Here is a 20216-nt window from a genome sequence, read left to right on the forward strand (position 1 = left end):
GAGAGACCTAAGACGCTACATCTCTAGCTTAAGAAGAAAGCTTTTATGTCAAGCCTGACCATCTCCTGCCAGATGGAAGGGAGGGAGAGGGAAGGGGAGGGGACAGGAGGGGGGAGGAGGAGGGGGGGAGGTGTAGAGGGGGGGAGGAGGAGGGGGGAGGGGGAGAGGAGATGGGGGAGGTGTAGCAGGGAGAGGAGATGGGGGAAGGTGTAGCAGGGAAGGGAGGGGAGGTGAAGGAAGGAAGGGAAGTAAATAAGAGGAGGAGGGAAGGAGGAGGAGGAGAGAAGAGGAAGGAGAAACAGAGGGGAAGAAGTTAGGAGGAAGAGGGGTAAGGAGAGGAGATTGAGGGGAGGGGAGAGGGGGGAGGGGAGGGGATTATCTGGGCCAGTTTCATGCCTCAGAGGGAGGGGCGACGCTCCTACCTCTCACCATCGATCAGGAGTTAATATAAGGGAGTGAGGGAAGAATGACCTCTGTCTGACCTCACCTCCTCAATTATCTACTGTGATAGTTAGGTAGATAGATAATAGATAGGTTGATAGATAGGTAGATAGATAATAGATAGGTTGATAGATAGGTAGATAGATACAGATAGATTGATAGATAGGTAGATAGATAATGGATAGGTTGGTAGATAGGTAGATAGATGGGGGGAAGGTAAATACATAAGACATTGCTCCTTTCATTTTATACCTCCTCCTCCTCCTCCTCCTCCTCCTTCCTTCCTCCTCCTCCTCCTGCCTAACAATAGACAACATGAATAAAATAAACGGAATTAAATAATATATAAATAATTAAATGCACACAGATAAATAAATGAGAAATAAATGAATGAAACTACAATTGAAACTAATAAAAAAGAATAATATAAATCAATACATACATAGAGGCGTTACTTCTTATGTGGCAACAGAGAGAGAGAGAGAGAGAGAGAGAGTCAGGAGGGCAGGGAAGGAGAGAAGAATGAGGGAGGGAGGGAGGGAGTAAGGGAGAGAGGGAGGTTTGCAGAGAGGAGGCTTGCAGGAGGGAGGCAGGGAGAGGAGGGAGGGAGTAAGGGAGGGAGGGGAGTAAGGTAAGGAGGGGTAGGGGAGGCAAGGAGAAGAAGGAGGGGGGGAGAGAGTAGTGAAGGCAGGGGTGATGAAGGAGGGAGGGAGTAAGGGAGAGAGGGAGGCTTGCAGGGAGGGAGGCAGGGAGAGGAGGGAGGGAGATATAGGCAGCTAAATGAAGCTGTCATCTGATAGGTGGGGATATTACCTCCAGCACCCCGACACCTCATATCGTGCCCTTCAGTCCCTCTCCCGCCCGCAAGATTAAGAAATAAATAAATTTTGTTTGATCACTCACCATCAGAGTACATTGGGGAGGGTGGGGAGGGAGGGGAGGAGGGGAGGAGGGGGTGGGAGGGGGGGAGGAGGGGGGGTGAGGGGGAGGTGGGTGAGGGGGGAGGAGGGGGGTGAGGGGAGGAGGGGGGAATGACGGGGAGGAGGGGTGGGGATGGGACAAGGGAAGGGAGAGAGGGAAGGAGTGGGGAGCGAAGGTGGAATGGGAAGGGTGAAGGAGGGAGTGGGGAGTGGAATTGGGGTGGGGAGGGGTGAGGGAGGGAGAGGGGAGAAATAGGTATGACCGTAGGGAGGGAGAGAGTGGGGGAGAAGGAAGGAAGGGAGGGAGGGAGATATGATCGTTGGAAGGGAGAGGGTTGGGAGGAGGAGTGAGACATTTGGAGGGGGAGTGAGACATTGGAAGGGGGAGTGAGACATATTGGAAGGGGGAGTGAGACATATTGGGAGAAGAAGACGATAAAGAAGAAGAAAAAGACGACGATAATAAAGACAAAAATAAGAAACAACGATAAAGAAGAAATAAAGAGGAAGAAAGTAAAGAAGAAAATGAACAAGAAAAAAGACGATAAATAAGAAAAAAGAAGAAGACAAAGACAAAAAAATAAGAAAAAACAAAATAAAAGTTAGCGACACAAACAAGCTTAAAAAAAACAATCAGACCTCCACATCCAGCTCATCCACTCACTAGACTAGACAAACGATGGCATCAACACAACACGCATTTGATTACCACCACCGCCTGGGTATCCTCGTCTCATGAAAACACAAATTTACTCCCAACTAGCTGAACTTTTTTTTTTTAATAAACTAGGTGAGCAGACAGCCTCTCATTACCAAGTTTACCCGTGCAGGCAAAGGCTTTCTGGAACATAAATAACTCGAATTTACCCCTGATGATAAATGTGGAATTCTCTCTCTCTCTCTCTTTCTCTCTCTCTCTCTCTCTCTCTCTCTGTTTTGTTTACATGCTCCGAAAATTCTCACTCAAACTAGGAATTTTGATCCTCTTTTGAACACATTCCCATGCACGCACGTACGCACACGCACACACACACAGAGCGGAGAGAGAGCACTAAAATACACAGCTTATTAAAAACAATTCACATTCGTTACTCAGCTAAAACGCAACAGATGACGACTTGTCCAAACATTACAACTGGATGATGATGATGATGATGATGATGATGATGATGATGATGATGGAGCGGAAAGACCAAGACCCCTGTAACCCGGTGGTGGTGGTGGTGGAGTTGGTACCGGTGTTGTTACATGCGGGAGAGGGAGTGTGGGGAAGGCGGAGAGAATGTGGGGGGAGGGTATGGGAGACGATAAGAGAGAGGGTGTGGGAGAAGGGGAAGGTGAGAAAGAGGGTGAGGGGTGAGGAAAACGGTAAGGGAGAGCATATAGGAAACAGAGGGTGGTGAAAGTGAGGGAGAGAAAGTGTGGGAGACGGTGAAGGGAGGAAAGAATGACAGGTAGGCAAGAGATGAGTCTGACGGGTGGTGCTGGTGGTGTGAGTGACCGGGTCTGGTTACAGGCAAGCTTTTAAGAGTATTATGCCTATGGAGAGTCAATTAGTTGATTAATTATTAAAAGGGGCACTGGGCTGGCCGGAATGAGGTTGGCGACTTTTAACCCCTTCAGGCACGCGTGGTGTATGGCTGTGAAAGTTAAACATTACGGATATGGGTGAACATTATCTTAATATGCGTGAAAATATTTAAATAGATTAGTTACTAGAAAGAAAGTAAGGAAACGATGAGTTTTTATAAGATATGTTCAACCAAAATCAGTTGTTTACATGAGCGATATAAATATTTCGTTGTTAAATTCGTCCAACTGGAGTTATATTTTCGTTTTATTGGTCGTGTGTGTGTGAGGGGGGGGCCACCAGGGACCCGCTAGTTATCAGGTGTCACTCGCCACAACTTGTCTCATACACCGAGCGGCCAGCAGCTGGACCACTGTACATGGGTACACACTGTGGACACATACACCTGACTCAGTGCTTCGTGATGTCTTTCCGAGGTTATTCCCCCACCAGTCCTACAAGGCGAAAAACAATTATTCTAAAGGCACACACACACACACACACACACACACACACACACACACACACACACACACACACACACACTTTCTCTAATGAAGGCTTTTGTTAAACCACCAATGTATGTAATAAGTCATTTATGTCCAATGTATATTTTCAGCCTTCGGGCTGCAGAACTTTTTCAATAAACCGTTAATTATTATTATTATTATTATTATTATTATACACACACACACACACACACACACACATAGATAATCTTATTAGAAAACACCATGTGATAATTAATAGTGTTTGACATTTACCATTCACAATCCGTAGATAAGCCATTGAAGAAAATCGGAGCTGGCAAATTCCTTGAAATACATTCAATTTACTTATGAATTTATATAGACACCATAACCACATTGTATACATTTCCAGGGCTCCCAATGGTAGTATTCTGGAGACAAAGCGGAAAAATGTTCCATATATTACTTCTCTCTCTCTCAAATGTTCACTGGTGACATGAACGCCAGTAGACATAAGACCCAAGGGTAAGGAAGCATTCCATTCTGCCCCCTGGAACCTCTATGACAACCATGTATTTTGTGTGTGTGTGTGTGTGTGTGTGTGTGTGTGTGTGTGTGTGTGTGTGTGTGTGTGTGTGTGTGTGTGTCAGACAAAATGCGTAAAAGATGAGAAAATAATGTGGCACTGTACCTCTTTGCCTCGCTGTGTCTGTTCCACTGCTTTTCCGGGGACTAAATTACTACCCCTGGGAATATTGGAACCACTGGAAACACTGCCACCACTACCACCACCGGAAACACTTGACACCACTGGTACCACTTCCTCCCACTTCCCTGAACCTCCAAAAACCTCTTCCTATCCCTCCCACCTTTAACAATCTTTCTCTTTCCTCCATTTTACCGTCCTCTGCACTTGCCCCTCACCCCCCTTCTTTCCTATTGCCCCTTCCACAAGTCCCTCTCCACTCTCTTCCATTGACCCCATCTTTCTTTAATTTCTAACATTTCTCTTCCTCACAATTCCTTATCTCCCTCCCACCTCCATCCTTCTCTTTTTCCTACCTACTTACCCACCTACCCACCCTTATAGGCTACTTCCTTCATTCCTTCCTTCCTCCCTCCCTCGCTCTATCCAATCATCCCCCCCCCTACGTTTCATCCCCTCAAATCCTATCACTTCCTACAAATTCCTTCCCTTCTTTTCTTCCTTCCCACCTATCCTCCCCCATCCTCCCGCTTCCAACAACTTTCCTCCCTCCCTCCCTTCCATCCACCTATCCCACGGCCTACCTCCTCCCTCTACGACCATTTATCCCTTCTCTTCCCTCACATCTTTCCACATCCTAGCAATATATTTAAAGGGAAAAAAATAAAGAGAAAAAACTCAAAGAAATTCCGTTTTACCTTGAGGCTCGTGTATAATCCCTGGGTGGTCACTTTTATGTGGTATTGTGGTCCGCCTTTCAGCTCTGGACACTAATACTCCACCTCGCTAGATAACACACACACCCAGATGCCAATATTGATCTCACGACTCAATGATATTATGGCCAATAAAAAACGCCTCCTTGACAAAGAAGTAAATCAAGGATATAAAGCCGAGTTTATTGGCTCTCTCTCTCTCTCTCTCTCTCTCTCTCTCTCTCTCTCTCTCTCTCCTAATTCCTACCTTTCGGTCATCCTCACACCCCTCTTCATTTCACCCCTCCGGTCGTTCTACCTCATTGCTCTTTAAACTTCTCTCTCCCGCTCTCACTTTCCCTCTTCTGATTTTTCTATCTCATTTGCCTTCCCTTCCTTTCTCTACCTGCCTCATCCCCCCTCCCCCTTTCCTTCATCCCTCCTCTCTCACTCACCTCCCTTTCTCTTTCCCTTACCATCTACCTCATACTTCCTCCCTCTCTTCTCCCCTCCCCCTTCCTACCTCACTCCCTCTACCCTTCCCTCCCTCACTCTCATTCTTCCTTCCCTCCATTACTCCTGCCTCTCACTCCCCCTACCCCTCTTCCCTCTCTAATACTTTCCCTTCTTCCTTCTTCTACCTCACTCTCCCTCCTCCCTCTCATTATCTACCCTACCCCCTCCCCTGCCTCACAAAGCCGGCCACAGTCCTAATGAGGAAGATATTGAACTTCATCAAGTCCCAATTCATCCAGCGATCTCTGCCCTATTAGCATATACCATTGTGTGTGGAGAGAGAGAGAGAGAGAGAGGTTGTGGTTAGGAAAACCACCCTCGGTTATACGTCATAGGTTAAGACTCCTAGCACGTCGTATTTGAGGTAATTTCCCTGCTTCCTATATGGGTAGGGGGAATCTGGCTAATTGTAAGTAGGGGAAATCTCCCTAGATTTTATGTGGGCAGGGGACAAAAAAAGTAGATAAACTATCCACTGAAATATCATAGGAGAAATGAAAACAAAAAAAGTTGGGGATTTTCTACTTCAACACTTCTGAAAGCTTTGAATTATGGGGGAAGGGGGGGTAGGAGGGAGACAGGAGTTAGGTGAGAGAGGGGGCAGGGGAGACAGGGGGGGGGAAGAGAGAGATGGGGGTAAAGTCTCTCTGATTTTAGGGGATAAAACAATATATACCCTCTGAATTTCCCGATTCTGATGGTTAAACAAGGAACACTTTCTCTTCACTTCCTAAAGTCGATGGTGAAAGGAACAGATACTTCTTAGAGTTACCGATTTTGACGTAAAAACAAAATCTATAAAACCATCCTCGAATTCCCGTTGCTGGTGGGGAAACTATAGATACTTTCCTCTTATTTCCTTTATAATCTTTCGGTATCGGTGGCGGGGGGAGGACACAGGTAATATCACTTGAGTTTCCTAGCAGTGTTTAGTGTCCATGGAGGAAGAGGGAAAAAAGATACAAGCGGGGAAGAAGGAAGGTATGGGGAACTTTGTAGGGGAATTTACGATAAAAGCTTTCCCTTAATGGCCGATATGTGAATCTCTATCGTTATTGGCTGGGGAAACTTTTACCTCTGAGGTTGTTGGCGAGTTATTGTCATTTTAAGACAAGGGCGAGTATTTTAAAGGTATAAGGATGTATTTGTCGGGTATAAGGATGTATTTGTAGGGTATAAGGATGTATTTTTAGGGTATAAGGATGTATTTTAAAGGTATAAGGATGTATTTTTAGGGTATAAGGATGTATTTGTAGGGTATAAGGATGTATTTGTAGGGTACAAGGATGTATTTTTAGGGTATAAGGATGTATTTGTAGGGTATAAGGTAGTTTCTTTAAGGCATCATCATACTCAAGGGTAGCGTCTGTCAGCCTTCTAGTACTTGTGTACACTCTCTCTCTCTCTCTCTCTCTCTCTCTCTCTCTCTCTTATCTTCATCATTCTCTCTATAATTGAACTCTTTATTTTCTCTTAGTTCACCTTTCCACTTTCATTCCCTTTCCATTCTATCTCATGCCTTCCTCTTTCACTCCCTCTCTTATCTATCATTCCATCTCACTATTCTCTTACTTCATCTCCCTTCCTCTCATTCTCTCTCCCATCTCTCACTTAGCATATCTCACTTCTCCCTTACATCACTTCTCTTTAAACCAACAAACTCTCCCTGTCTCCTACTCCCCCCCCCCTCCCTCCCTATCACATACAGTAAATCTATCTCCCTGTCTCTCCCCTCTCGTTCTCACCCCCTCCCATCCTCCCTGTCTCTCTCCCCTGTCACATCCACTAGCTCGCTCCCTTCCTCCCTTTTTTTCATATTACAACCACTAATTCTCACTCTCCCTTTCCTCTTCGTTTCTGACTCTTTTTCTCTTCCGGCAACTCTCTCTCTCTCTCTCTCTCTCTCTTTCTCTCTCTCTCTCTCAGCCACTCACTCTGCCACTTGGCTCCCCCCACAGCACCAGCTGGACCGCCGCAGGAGGTTTCCGTTCACCTGGTCAACCTCACCCACGCCTCCCTCACCTGGCGACCACCTGACGCAGACCTCCAGCACGGCTTCATCACCGGCTACCAGGTGAGTCAGCAAAAACTCGCTCGCAGTGTCTCACGAACTCTCACAATCTCTCAAGTTTCTCACACACTCATAAGCTCTCACACACTCACAAGCTCTCACACACACTCACAAGCTCTCACAAACTCTCACAGTGTCTCACAAACTCACAAAAATCCCACCGTGAATATTTGTTTATACATTATAAGTATAGGCAAAGGTAAGTGTCTATTAACGCTTGTTTATGTCTTGTGGCAGGTAAGGTAGTGTGTGTATGTGATGTTTATGTCATTATGTTGATTTTTCTTTTTTTTACAATTCTGTTTAGGTAAATCAGGTAAATATTTGTTTTTTTTTATGATTCTTAAAAAGGTAAAGTAATATTAAAGTAAACTTGATGGTATATTTTTATTTTGTTTTAGTCATCGTCCTCAAGGGGTTAAGTCACCGTCCTCAAGGGGTTAAGCCATCGTCCTCAAGAGGTTAAGTCATCGTCCTCAAGAGGCTAAGTCATCGTCCTCAAGGAGTTAAGCCATCGTCCTCAAGAGATTAAATCATCGTCCTCAAGGGGTTAAGTCATCGTCCTCAAGGGGATAAGTCACTGTCCCGGATAAAACGTACAATAGCGAATAAAAAAATTAATAAAACCCCTCACACGCGAAACACACACCAATTAACATCAGTTAGGTCAGGCAAGATGTACACATTAAACTGAACCAAACACAACCAACCTTCAATGAAAATCGAACAAATGACATTATTGATAACTGGCGCGTGACCTCGTTTGACCTGAGTTGGCAATGATGACCTCTACTAGCATAATCTCCTACTCTCTATCAATTTACACCGACAATAAAAAAAATCCTACATTAAACGCTGGTGTGATTAATGGGGATATGTTCTTAATCAACTGGGTCGTATACGTCGATATTTATTTACATATACGCAATTTTTTCTTTAGTATAAGTTATTTGATTTGATTTACTCAGTGAGACTCGGTGTGGTATTAGGGTCAAGTTCCTCAATTTTTTTTTTAATATCAATACCGTAGCTATCAATTGGCCCCGTCAGCTGTGAAAATTTAGTAAAGAACAAATCATTATTGTAAACGCCCGAACTTTAACATACAAACAGACATAAGAACAAACCCATCAACTAAATCGACAAATAAAAATAATAATAATAATAATAAACCTTCGCAAGACAAACAAACTGACTCACAAACAATAAGTCATGGCTGAAGACTCCAAGGATCCCGTTCACCGTCCTCAAGAGATGATGTAAATATATCCCTGTCTCTTTTATCGCTATGAGAGACAACACCGCGATCATGGTACCTGTCTCTCTACATCTCTCGACACCTAAATATAGATCTAACAGCTGATAAATGGCAAAGAGATAATTACAGACCAACTACCACTTATTGATCTACTGTACATAAGATACATACTTTAACGTACGTACACACACACACACGTACACATACAGAGTGCGTCCCTCAAGTTGAATGAAGACAGTGATGTACGACCTTTGACCTTGGTAGGGTGGGGGGGGGAGGGGGGGGTCGAGGGGTGGGAACAACGCCCGCATGGTCAGTGCCCACCAATCTTGCTTAAACTGTCAGCCAGACTTACCCTCACTGCCCCTCCCCTCACCTCACCACCATCACTACTGCCCCTCCCCTTAACTCAACACCATCACTCCCCCTCACTTCACCAAAACCACCGTCCCTCACCTCATCACCACCACTGCCCTTCCCCTCACCATCATTGCCCCTAGCCTCACCACAGCCTCTCCCCTCACCACCACCACTGCCCTTCCCCTCACCATCATTGCCCCTAGCCTCACCACAGCCTCTCCCCTCACCACCTACCCCTTCCCCACCAGTACTCCCAAAACACTGCACGAGATTAAAAATTCCCGATATTTTGTGTGTAAAAGTTACCCTAGACGAACTTTAGTCGCGGATTGCTTACCAAGGGGATTTATTTTTACGGACAAGGGAAAATTGTGAGACACGGGATAGGTCGGGGATAAAATTCTTGATGAGTAAAATTCCGATGAACCAAAATTCCAGATTTGGGAATAGAAATACCCCATGAGCAAAAATTTCCCGAGAAGAGTAAAAATCCCGAGTAAGAGTAAAAGTTCCCGATATTTCGTCTGTAGAAAGGATACGGGTGTCCCTCGGGATAATTTAGTTAAGGCTGTGGAGAGTCTACCCGTATTGCAAACTAGGCGGGTGTGGCGGCCGAGGTAAATTTTGCACACGAGGCGGTATGGCGGCTTAGGCAGACTTTGCAAACTAGGAGGAGCAGCAGCGGGCTCAGGCAGATTTTGTGATGGTTTGTTCTAAACTATATGGAGACCAGGAAGCTCTGTGGCCGCTTTACATGACTGCAATGAAGGTCGTTTGAAGCTTGTGGTGAATATGTGCGTCGGCATATCAACAAAGGAAGAGAAGGCAGGTACACACACGGCCCTAGTTAATCCAGCTGAAATGAACCTGGGCGAGGGAGACACAGATATACAGACTAATTAACACAGAGAGAGAATGAGAGATAGGAAGATAGAGAGACAGAGATAAAAGAGAATGAGGAAGAGTTAAAGTCATCCTATCTGGTCACTACGATAATATCAAGTTAAATAAAACTAACCCACAAAAGCAGTCGTGAAGAAACATTCAAAACACAGCACTGGATTATGTTGCTTCCCCTCAACCCTCTCATCACAACAACTGTCCAACAAATTAAGACACGGGAACTAAAACAATCAAACAGTTGGAACGTTTAACAGTTAAAGACTCAAAACCTCAACTCCCACAAAACAGTTTTTCCTCATTGACTTAATATTTTTGCCCGTAAGTCATGAAAGTGTTTAAGAGAAAAGAAAAAAAACAATACACTCAGAAGGTAAGAAAACATAAATGAAAAAGATAAAAATTGGAATTGATAAAGTCGAAATGAGAATCACATTGGTGCTTGAGACTCAACTACCGCCAAATGTAGTAAAAAAAATACTTCAACTATAAACAAAAAGACTCTAATAAAAAGACTCAACACGGGGGCAATCTGGCAACTACTGAAAAAGGGGGTCTCTCTCTCTCTCTCTCTCTCTCTCTCTCTCTCTCTCTCTCTCTCTCTCTCTCTCTCTCTCTCTCTCCTCTCCTCAACCCCTATCCACCCCTTGTTATTTTTTTTGCCTGGGAGGAGGTAAGCCGCTGAGGACTGCTTGTTACAGGTATACGAGAGGGGAAGGAGGAGGGAGTAAGGGGAGGGAAGGGGAAGGTATGGAGTGCTAGGCCAACAGTTAGGAAAAAAAATATCTTAGCTAAACAATATTTTAAGCTGGTGAAGATTTTTTACTCTGTTTCATCTCTTATACAGTAGAGTTTCTAGGTCATACAAATGTGACTTAATTTAATGTATTGTTGTGTTCACTGAAAAAAATAAAACAAAACCAAAATTAAACACAGACAATTAACATGTCAACACAACATACATACATACATACATACATACATACATACATACATACATACATACATAACCCTATATGACAAAACACAAGTAATAAAGAACAAGAGATGAGAGAACAATATCCCATTAAGCAACTACTAAAAAAATAACATTAAGAGAGGTAATTAACTCAAGTCATCCGTTATTGAAGACTCCAGAAGGTGCTGTTGAAAGGGATTTATTTACAGACGGCAGCAAGGAAAGTGAGAGAGGAAAATAGTCGGGTTATATATATACGGGATTCGGACTGCAAGAACAGCTGGTACTAAAAGCGTTGGTGGTAGAGTCTCTGATGGATGGTTGTGAAAGGCTAGTAGAGGGGAGGAATACGCGTTCTTCTCTTATTTTTCTCTCTCTCTCTCTCTCTCTCTCTCTCTCTCTCTCTCTCTTTTAACAACACACAAGGTAGGAAGGTGTAATACACTCTCTCTCTCTCTCTCTCTCTCTCTCTCCCCCTACAGAAAACACCTCCAATAAGCACACCTTTCATTATTACCCACGTCTTAACTCACCTGTATATCCCCCCTACTCATTAAAACACCTGTGTACCGTGTCGTCTTACCTAAGGGAACAGGTCACCGCAGTGAAAGGGTTAAGACACACCTGGTCATACTCATGGGATAAGAACAGTGTTTTTAATAGGTTAAGTCATGAGTATTCAAGGATTCAACATATCTTATTCATCGTACTCTGGTGAGGTTAGGGTCCGTACTCAAGGGAATGACGTGCAGAGACCTTATTGGTTATCCAGGAAATCGAGTCAAAGGTCAACAAGGGGGTGTGTGTGTGTGTGTGTGTGTGTGTGTGTGTGTGTGTGTGTGTGTGTGTGTGTGTGTGTGTGTGTGTGTGTGTGTCCTGCTGTTTACAATGAAAGAACAGCGTAAAAGATGAGAGATTTGCATTGTAGATTTAATTCATTTATGCCAAGCGTGTCTATCGTTGATAAATCTAATTAATCACTTACGAAAAAATTCTTAGCTTTCGTTTGTAACCAGTGCCTTCAATACACAGGGATCCGATTCACTATTTCCCACGGGCAATATTTCCAACAATCATTGATCTAAAAATGAAGAAAATAAAAAAATAAACAACAAAAACTCAATCGGCAACAGAAACACAGAGGTGAAGCTGATGTCCAATTATACAAGAGCGATTGTTTCCAGCCGAGGTAGTAAAAGTATCGCCGGAACTCAGATACTGAAGACAGTTTTACCGCCAGACGCACAGAGAGACATGCGGACCCGTCGGGAGGCAAAAGGTAGAGGGGTGATGCTGTAGGAATGTTTAAAACTATTAGGGAAAAAAATAATAAAATAAAAAATTACCTCCCTTAGTATGATTCATCGCCACCCCGTCCTCAAGCCCTCTCTCTCTCTCTCTCTCTCTCCTTCTCTTTCATCCTCTCCCCCTCTCTACCACCCTAACCCTCCGCCCCTCTTTCTCTCTCTCTTCCTATCTTCATCCCTCCGTCATCTACCCCTACGTCTTTTGACCCCCTCAGCTCGCCTCTCCACACACACTGCATTACTGAGATTGGTCTTTCCTACACCCCTCTCCCTCTCCTCCCTCTCTCCCTCATTTAATACCCCCCCCCCTTTCACCATGAGTCATTTTCTACCTGTTCTTTTACATCCCTTGATTATCTTTTGTTTTTTACTCACCATTCTCCAATATTCTCTGTCCATTCCCACTTCCTTCTTTCCATCTCATTATCCTCTTCTTTCTCTCTAATTGCTAAACGTTACTCACTGTTGATCTTCACCCACTTTCTCTCATCTTCTTCTCCTTCTCTCTCCTACATATTTATTGCTTCCATTTGTCTTCAGTCACTATTCACATGTACAGTTTCTCAAGCCCCCTTTCTCTCCTTCACACCCCTTTCCATTTATCTTACATCTCACATCTTCTCCCCCTTCTTGTCTTCAGTATCTTCCCCTTTTCTCAAGTCAATTTATTTATCTTCCCTATTCATTCCTTTTTTTTTTACTTTTTTCCCTTTCGTCCACTTTCATCAGTTCCTCATTTTCATCACTTCTCGTTCTCCTTTACCTCATTTTTGCTCTATGTCTTTAATTCTCATTTATCTTTGTTTCCTATTCTTGTTTTTTCCATGATTCCTTCCCATTATCACCCCTTCCCATCATTATCTGTGACTGCACTTAACTAACTTAACCTCTCTCTCTCTCTCTCTCTCTCTCTCTCTCTCTCTCTCTCTCCCCTTACTCACTTTATATCCCTCAATTTATCGTCTCTTACGTTCTCTCTATATCTTTACTTTTCTCTCCCTCTCACCCACTCTCACTTCCCACCGCCTAACTCTTCCATTCTCTCCCCTCTCACTCCCCACTTCTCCGCGGACCCCTCTCCCCACCTGTCCTAGCCTCCCTCCCTCCCACTCCCTTTCCTTCTCTCCTTGTCTTATCTCTCTCTCTCTCTGTCTCTCTCTCTCTCTCTCTGGTACCGCCCCAGATTAATCACTCCAGCCTTGTGGCAACACTTCATCAGCATCCTCTCTTTCACCCTTATGATTAATGCTACACACACACACACACACACACACACACACACACACACTACCCACATAACCGCTGAATATTAATTGTCATCTGCATAAACTGGATGCTGAGGGCTGAGTGATTGCTCATGTGTATAGAATAACAGATCTCTCTCTCTCTCTCTCTCTCTCTCTCTCTCTCTCTCTCTCTCTCTCTCTCTCTCTCTCTCTCTCTCTCTCTCTCTCTCTCTCTCTCTCTACCCAACATACATACATAATATAACCGGTTAGGATCTGCATGAACTCTCTTACCTTTCCATCTAAACATAAGTATAATATTACCTGCATACATCAACCAGGTGAGAAAGAGCTAATTAAGTGTAGCCAAGAATAATACACAAAAAATATCCTAATACGGACTTTAAGAGAATCACCCATCTACCAATTTATGAAACTGGCGGTCAATTTTTTTTTTCCATTTTTTTAGACTGCTATTTGCATATTTTTAGACCGCCATTTGCATAATGTATAATGACGGCTTCTCATAATTAAGCAACACAGCCACTCAAATGTTCACTGCTATACATTATTCCACTGCACCAATATACTGCCTAATAAATCTTGGAGCACCACACCTTTAATTATGGTCTCTTAATTCAGGTACACAATCAGTAGAATGTATTTTTATTTCACAATGAAATGAAGGTATTGAAAAAGTAACTGACCTGACCTAACCTAACCTAACAAGACCTAACCTAACTTAACAATACATCAGTCTTAACAGGCCTTCATTATAACGAGGTTCAATACAAGTGAGTTCTAATCCTATTGGAAGCTAACAGGACAGGGTGGAGAGGGGGGGGCTTTTGACTTTCACCCAAAATAATAATAATAATAATAATAATAATAATAATAATAATAATAATAATAATAATAATAATAATAATGATAATAATAACAACAAATATTTCCAAATGTATAACCAAATTACACCTGCTCTAGGTTAAATGGAAAATGTCTACGCCACATCAGTTAGAGACGTCACCAAGGTGAGGATTTACAGAATCCAGGCTGAGGTTGCCAAAAAGACTGCCCCGAGAGAGAGAGAGAGAGAGAGAGAGGAGAGAGAGAGAGAGAGAGAGAGAGAGAGAGAGAGAGGAGAGTCACGTATTTTCTGCCTCCACCTGATCCGTCACTGTAAATTCGTGTTTGTCACAGTCTATAAAGACTATCTGTCTCTAGTGTTATTCCCCACGGCTAGCTGAGAGAGAGAGAGAGAGAGAGAGAGAGAGAGAGAGGAGAGAGAGAGAGAGAGAGAGAGAGAGAGAGAGAGAGACTGAAAAAGAAAGACGGAAAAAAAGGAAGAGATGAGAGGGAGTGAAAAAGAAAGACAGAGAAAAGGGAAGAGATGAGAGGGAGTGAAACCGAAACACAAGAAAGAAAGAGAAAAAGATAAGAGAAAAATAAAGTGAAAGAGAGAAAGTGAAAAAGAAAACAAAAGATAGCGGGGGGGGAGATCTATACTAACATGACGCAACTGACCTCACTGAAACAATAACCAAACACAACCAGAATTAAAGAAAAGAGAGAGAAAATATCACATCGTTGCCCACTGCCGCCACAGTTCATCCATAAATTCATTCAAACTAAATCGTCCGTACAATGTTTGGACGCGTTATGAGGACACGATTTATTCAGTGCCATTAGACAGTGACGGAGGCAGATCTACTAAATGCCTTTTTAGATTTCTCTCTCAGTGTGTCGGCTCGTTTCACTCCATCTATAAATGAGGTAACTTAAATAGGACTTCAAAAAGGGACAAGAAATACGAGCTGGGAAACCTACCATCCACTCTCCTTGGGTAGAGGTGTAAACAGAACGACTGTCTACCTTTTTCTACCCCAAGATTTTCCTCTGGGCTCTCTGCGTCGTGGTATTGAAAAGGATAGCAGAAGACATACGTGGGGACACTATCTATCGCCCAGGTATCTTAGGTAGACCTTAGGCGTTACTTCTCTACGTCCAACCTAGGCCTCCAGGCAAGTCCCTTCAACCCCCGCTCACCCACTGTGTCGTCCTGTCCCTCTCCACCCATTAATGAGGCGCTTGAATGGGGGTTGTAGGTGGGAAGGAAGGGAGGGGGGGAGGGTAGAAGGAGGTAGGGAGAAGTGAATGGTGAGGGGAGGAGAGGGCAGCAGTGAGCGCTAACATATAACGCTCTCTGGCGCTAAGAGGGTTCAACACTTTTTACACGTCGGAACCTATTGTACTGTAGGGGATCTTCCGGCGCTCATTACTGCTTGGGTCCACGCCTGGAGGGGAGGGACGGTGGGATTCTGCCAGGCTGTGCTCCCTCCTTCACTCCTGTGTCTGTGTTTGTCTGTCTGTCTCTATGTAGTTTCCTGAAGCCCTCTTTCACCCTCCATTGTGTGTGTGTGTGTTTATGACCGTTTGTTTACCTCTCTATCTACGGGCCTATGCCTTCTTTCATTCCATGTATGTCTGTTCCCCTCATTTGTTCGTGTATACTTGCTCTTTCCGTTTGTACGCATGTGTGATTGTTTCTCTGTGTCAATTCCCTCCTTCATCCTAAACATTTTTATTTTATTTTTGCCTATTGCTATCTGTCTGCCTACTGCCTCCTCCATTACAACCTTCTATCTACCTATTCTTTCCTTCACTCCCTAGATCCGTCTGTGTGTCGGTCTGTCCCTCTTATTCCCAATCAGTACGACCTCAAGTTTCTTTCTAAACGTCTGTCTCTCTCTCTCCCCTGGCGTGTGTGGCGACAACTGGGTGTTTGTTTACGATAGGAACAAAGGATTAGTACCAGAGTGTCACACGAAATAGCCACATAGTATCTACTTTATACTACTGTACATGTCCAAGGGAAAGGGGAGGGGGAGGGGAGGGGAGGGTAAGGGGGAAGGGGGAGGAGGTGGGTAAGGTTGTATAGTCGGACCTTCCCTTAATTTTGTTTTATTATGTTTTTGTTGTTTTTTCTGTCCCCTTCTGTGTCTGTTTCCCTGTTATTGTCTCCTCTCCTCCTCCCCTTTTTTATTCTTCTCTCACTCAATCCTCCCTAATTCATCGTACCTTCCCTTCCTCTCTCCTTCCCATACCCTCCATTCCACCCTTTCTCTCTTCTTTTCCCTTACCTCCTTCCCCTGTCCTCACCGTCTGTCCCTTACCCTCCCCTCCATCCTCTCTCCCCTCCCTCCCGTAAGACACGCCCCCCTCCCGGGTTAATGGGTGGGGGTCTTTACCACACATCATGAGGAGACTTAGACCAGTGTTTGCTCCGTCCTCCTCCTCCTCCTCCATTCCTCACATTTAATATCCGCCTAGCTGTTGTTTTCTTCGTGCCCAACTACCTCGATGAGCTGCCTGGCCTGATGTACTTCACTTTACATCTGGTTACTGCTAAGCTTCACCATGACGACTAGAATCACTATTATCACAACCCTGCTGCACCATCATCATCATTACCATCACCACTGCTCCACTGTTACCACTATCACCAGCATGATAATCACCACCGTCAGCACTAGCACCACAAAACCAGCTCTATCACCATCATAACCACCACCACCACTACCATTACCTGGGTGTCTACCTTGGAGTACCTGATGGACAGTGGCTGCCGCTCACCATCTCATATTCTCAATGTATTACCCGACCCTTTCCGTCTGCTGTCCAAACCTGTTTCATTTCGTCTGTTACTTTGGACACCTTCCTTCTGTACTGTAGCCCATAATCTCCCCTTCCTCCTACCACAGACACTGCCTCCTGCCTAGTACCTGCTGGAGTGTGTTGTCTGGGGAACACTTACTGGAACCCTTTAGATGCTGTTTACATGTTTTTGGTACCTTCAGCTTAAAGCTTATTGAGCGGTGAGGAGTCAACTTTCAAATCAATGCTGTGCTCTTAAGCTCTTTTGCCATTACAAAGTTTATTAAACGTCATCAGAGCGGAAGCAAACCCTGCCCACAAATCACTACCATGGCGGGGTAAGTATGGAGCACACACACACACACACACACAGGATCAAAAACACTACCCTGCCCTACAGTTGTGTTACTTCATATGAACCTGTTACCACAATCACTGATCATGACATGGTATGGGCTGAGGAAGGACATATAGTACACTAGGCTTTATACAGTATTACATTACGTTTAATTCAACAGTTTTATTTTATTTTTAATCATATAATTTTTGACCAAGTATCCTAGCATTATTAACCCACTTCAACCTATCAATATCGTCGAAACTTTGGGTAAATGTCACAAAAACTCGACGATAATGACAACAGGAAGACCTTCATAACGGGTGCTGCCAGCTGGTGGCGGCTATGAACCTCATTATACACTTAATTAGTTTTTTCACGGGTCTCGGTGAAGGACTTTTTATTTAGACCGCGATTATGTAAGAGATAACTTACGTCACTATGCTTATCAGTGTGGCTGTAAAAATATGGAAACGAGAGAGAGAGAGAGAGAGAGAGAGAGAGAGAGAGAGAGAGAGAGAGATTGACGATGCCTTGTGTATGATAGAACAGTGTCAGAAAAAAATGTCAACGGATATCATAATTAAATATTTCAATAAAGTCAAAAGTATATAATCTGGCTTATAAACTTATTCACTGACGATATAAATCTAACAACATTACCAACATATGAACAACACAACAGATAAATGAGAAGAAGATAAACGAGTAATAATATAAGGAGAAAAGATATACGTTAATAATGCATATGAAAGAGACTGACAAGTAGGAACAGAGATATATTGATATAATTAACGACGTAAGACAAACTGAAGGACAAGACTTAGCACATTAACAAGAGTGACTGAAGTGGGTGTTCGAGTTAATTTGATCAAGAAACACAAAATAATGTTTATGTTAAGGTGAAAAAGATGTTAAAGTGAACAAATGGCATTGAAAGGTAGTAGGGATCACCTGAAGATTACGTAACCCTAGCTTATTTCACCCTCACGTTGTCTGGGGTTAGGTTAGGTTAGGTTAGGTTAGGTTAGGTTAGGTTAGGTTAAACTCGCCAAAAAGTGTTGCCTTTATTAACGAAATCATTAAATAGAAACACCAGTGCGCGACTCCCAATAAAAAATAATATTTAAAAAACGTTCTTTACTAATGATAACTTACCGAGGATTCACTTCATTAGTTTACAATTCAAACTGAACTTTTCTCTTCATTTAATTAACAAAAAATATGCTTTATTTTTTTTTACTAATAAAAATATGTGAAAAGATGAATCGGAATAATAATTTGTGATTGTAATTAAATTTTTCATTTTCTTTTCATATTAACCAAACTGAATCAATGAACACGCTTCCGGGTTAACCAAATCAGGACGTGATAACTGAGTTGACGAATCAAAATGTTTTGTATTTTTGACAGTAAATCAACAAAAGTGACCCCCCCCCCCCAAAAAAAAAAGTAAAAAAAAAGTCTATTAAGTAAAATCACAAAATCTAGATCAGAATATACGACTCAAAACACCTTTACTCGCTACTTTAACTCCACAAACAACCTTTGAAAACTACACCTGAAGGGACTCACGGGAAAAAGAGTGTCAAGATTGTACATTAATTCCCATGTAAATTTCCTTCTTTTTCATGTTGTGTTTAGAAAGCATCGAATAACACCGCCTCTCTAGCGATATCAAGAGACCGGTCTTACAAAGGAATCGTACTGACGGGGAGTGTTTACAGAAGCAAGGGTACACACAACACACTAACTCAGGGTACAACTCTCGGAGCCTCCCTGTGGCCGGCAGGCGTGGACGGAAGGAGGGAGGGAGGGAGGAGAAAGAGAGGCGTGAACGGAGGGAGGGAGAGACGGAGGGGACAGGGAGGGAGGGAGGGAGGGAGGGAGGGAGAAAAGTTGACAGCGAGAGGGATGAAGATGAAGGCAGGAAATGCAGACACGACAGGGCTTCACCAAGATGCTGAGGGATCTTCGATAAAGGTTGGGGAAGAGGAGAAGTGGAGGGAGAGGAAGAACAGGAGGAGAAGAAGGAGGAAGAGGAGGAGGAGGAGGAGGAAGAGGAGGAGTAAGAGGAGGAGCAGGAGAAGGAGCAGGAGAATAGTTGAGGGGAGGGAGGAAGGACTAGGTTGCGCAGGGGGAATTGGGAGAGAAAAGGAGGAGTGCTCAAGAAGATGATATATTGTTGTGAAGTACAGAGGCGTGGACACAGAGACAAAGGCAATGCGAGACGAACAGATAGAAAGGAAAACAGACACATGATAAATAGAGAGAAACAAAAAGATTTAACAGGATATTGAGGGATAGTGAGGAAGGAAGAGTGAGAGAAGGCAGTTTTGTGATGCTATGAAGGAAGAAATCAGAGAGAGAAAGTTAAAAGAAAAGAAAATAAATAAATCAAGGAAAAATAAGGAAAACAACAACAGCAATTCAAAGAAGAGGTCAATAAAGAGGAGGAAGAAGTAGAGGTAAAAACAACACACAGAAGCAGAAAATAAGAAAGAAGGTATAAAAAATCCAACAGTTTAGCTTGACCTTGGGTGACCTAATACAGACCCTCGCCCAGGAGTAAACTCAACAACATGTGACGTCACTTATCTGGAGGTAGATTATGTGGACTCTTATCTATCTATCTATCTATCTATCTATCTATCTATCTATCCAATGACTTCCTTATATTCCCGTATAATGTAACAACTTGTACCACACTGTCCCCCACCCGCCCTATGCCACCTTACACAACACCTGTGGCACCTGAGACACGCACTCTGTGGTAGTGTCAACACATTTGGCCAACTGAATATGATGTTATGGTGAGGATCGAACA

At 43.5% G+C, this 20216-nt stretch overlaps 1 protein-coding gene across 4 annotated transcripts in view; it reads left to right on the top strand.

The window, feature by feature from the left end:
* Positions 1-20216, top strand: part of LOC121865646 (roundabout homolog 1-like) — a 214204-nt gene that overhangs the window by 147852 nt on the left and 46136 nt on the right. For all 4 annotated transcript variants that reach the window (XR_006088784.1, XM_042365170.1, XM_042365171.1 and 1 more), the window contains exon 8: positions 7277-7392. Coding sequence is in view for 3 of the 4 variants with exons in the window: in XM_042365170.1 (XP_042221104.1) it covers positions 7277-7392 (116 nt within the window). In the remaining variant the exon portion in view is untranslated. The remainder of the gene's footprint in view (positions 1-7276; positions 7393-20216) is intronic.

The sequence above is a fragment of the Homarus americanus genome, unplaced genomic scaffold (genome assembly GCF_018991925.1).
Source record: "Homarus americanus isolate GMGI-L3 unplaced genomic scaffold, GMGI_Hamer_2.0 scaffold23458, whole genome shotgun sequence".
Taxonomy (NCBI): Eukaryota; Metazoa; Arthropoda; class Malacostraca; order Decapoda; family Nephropidae; genus Homarus; species Homarus americanus.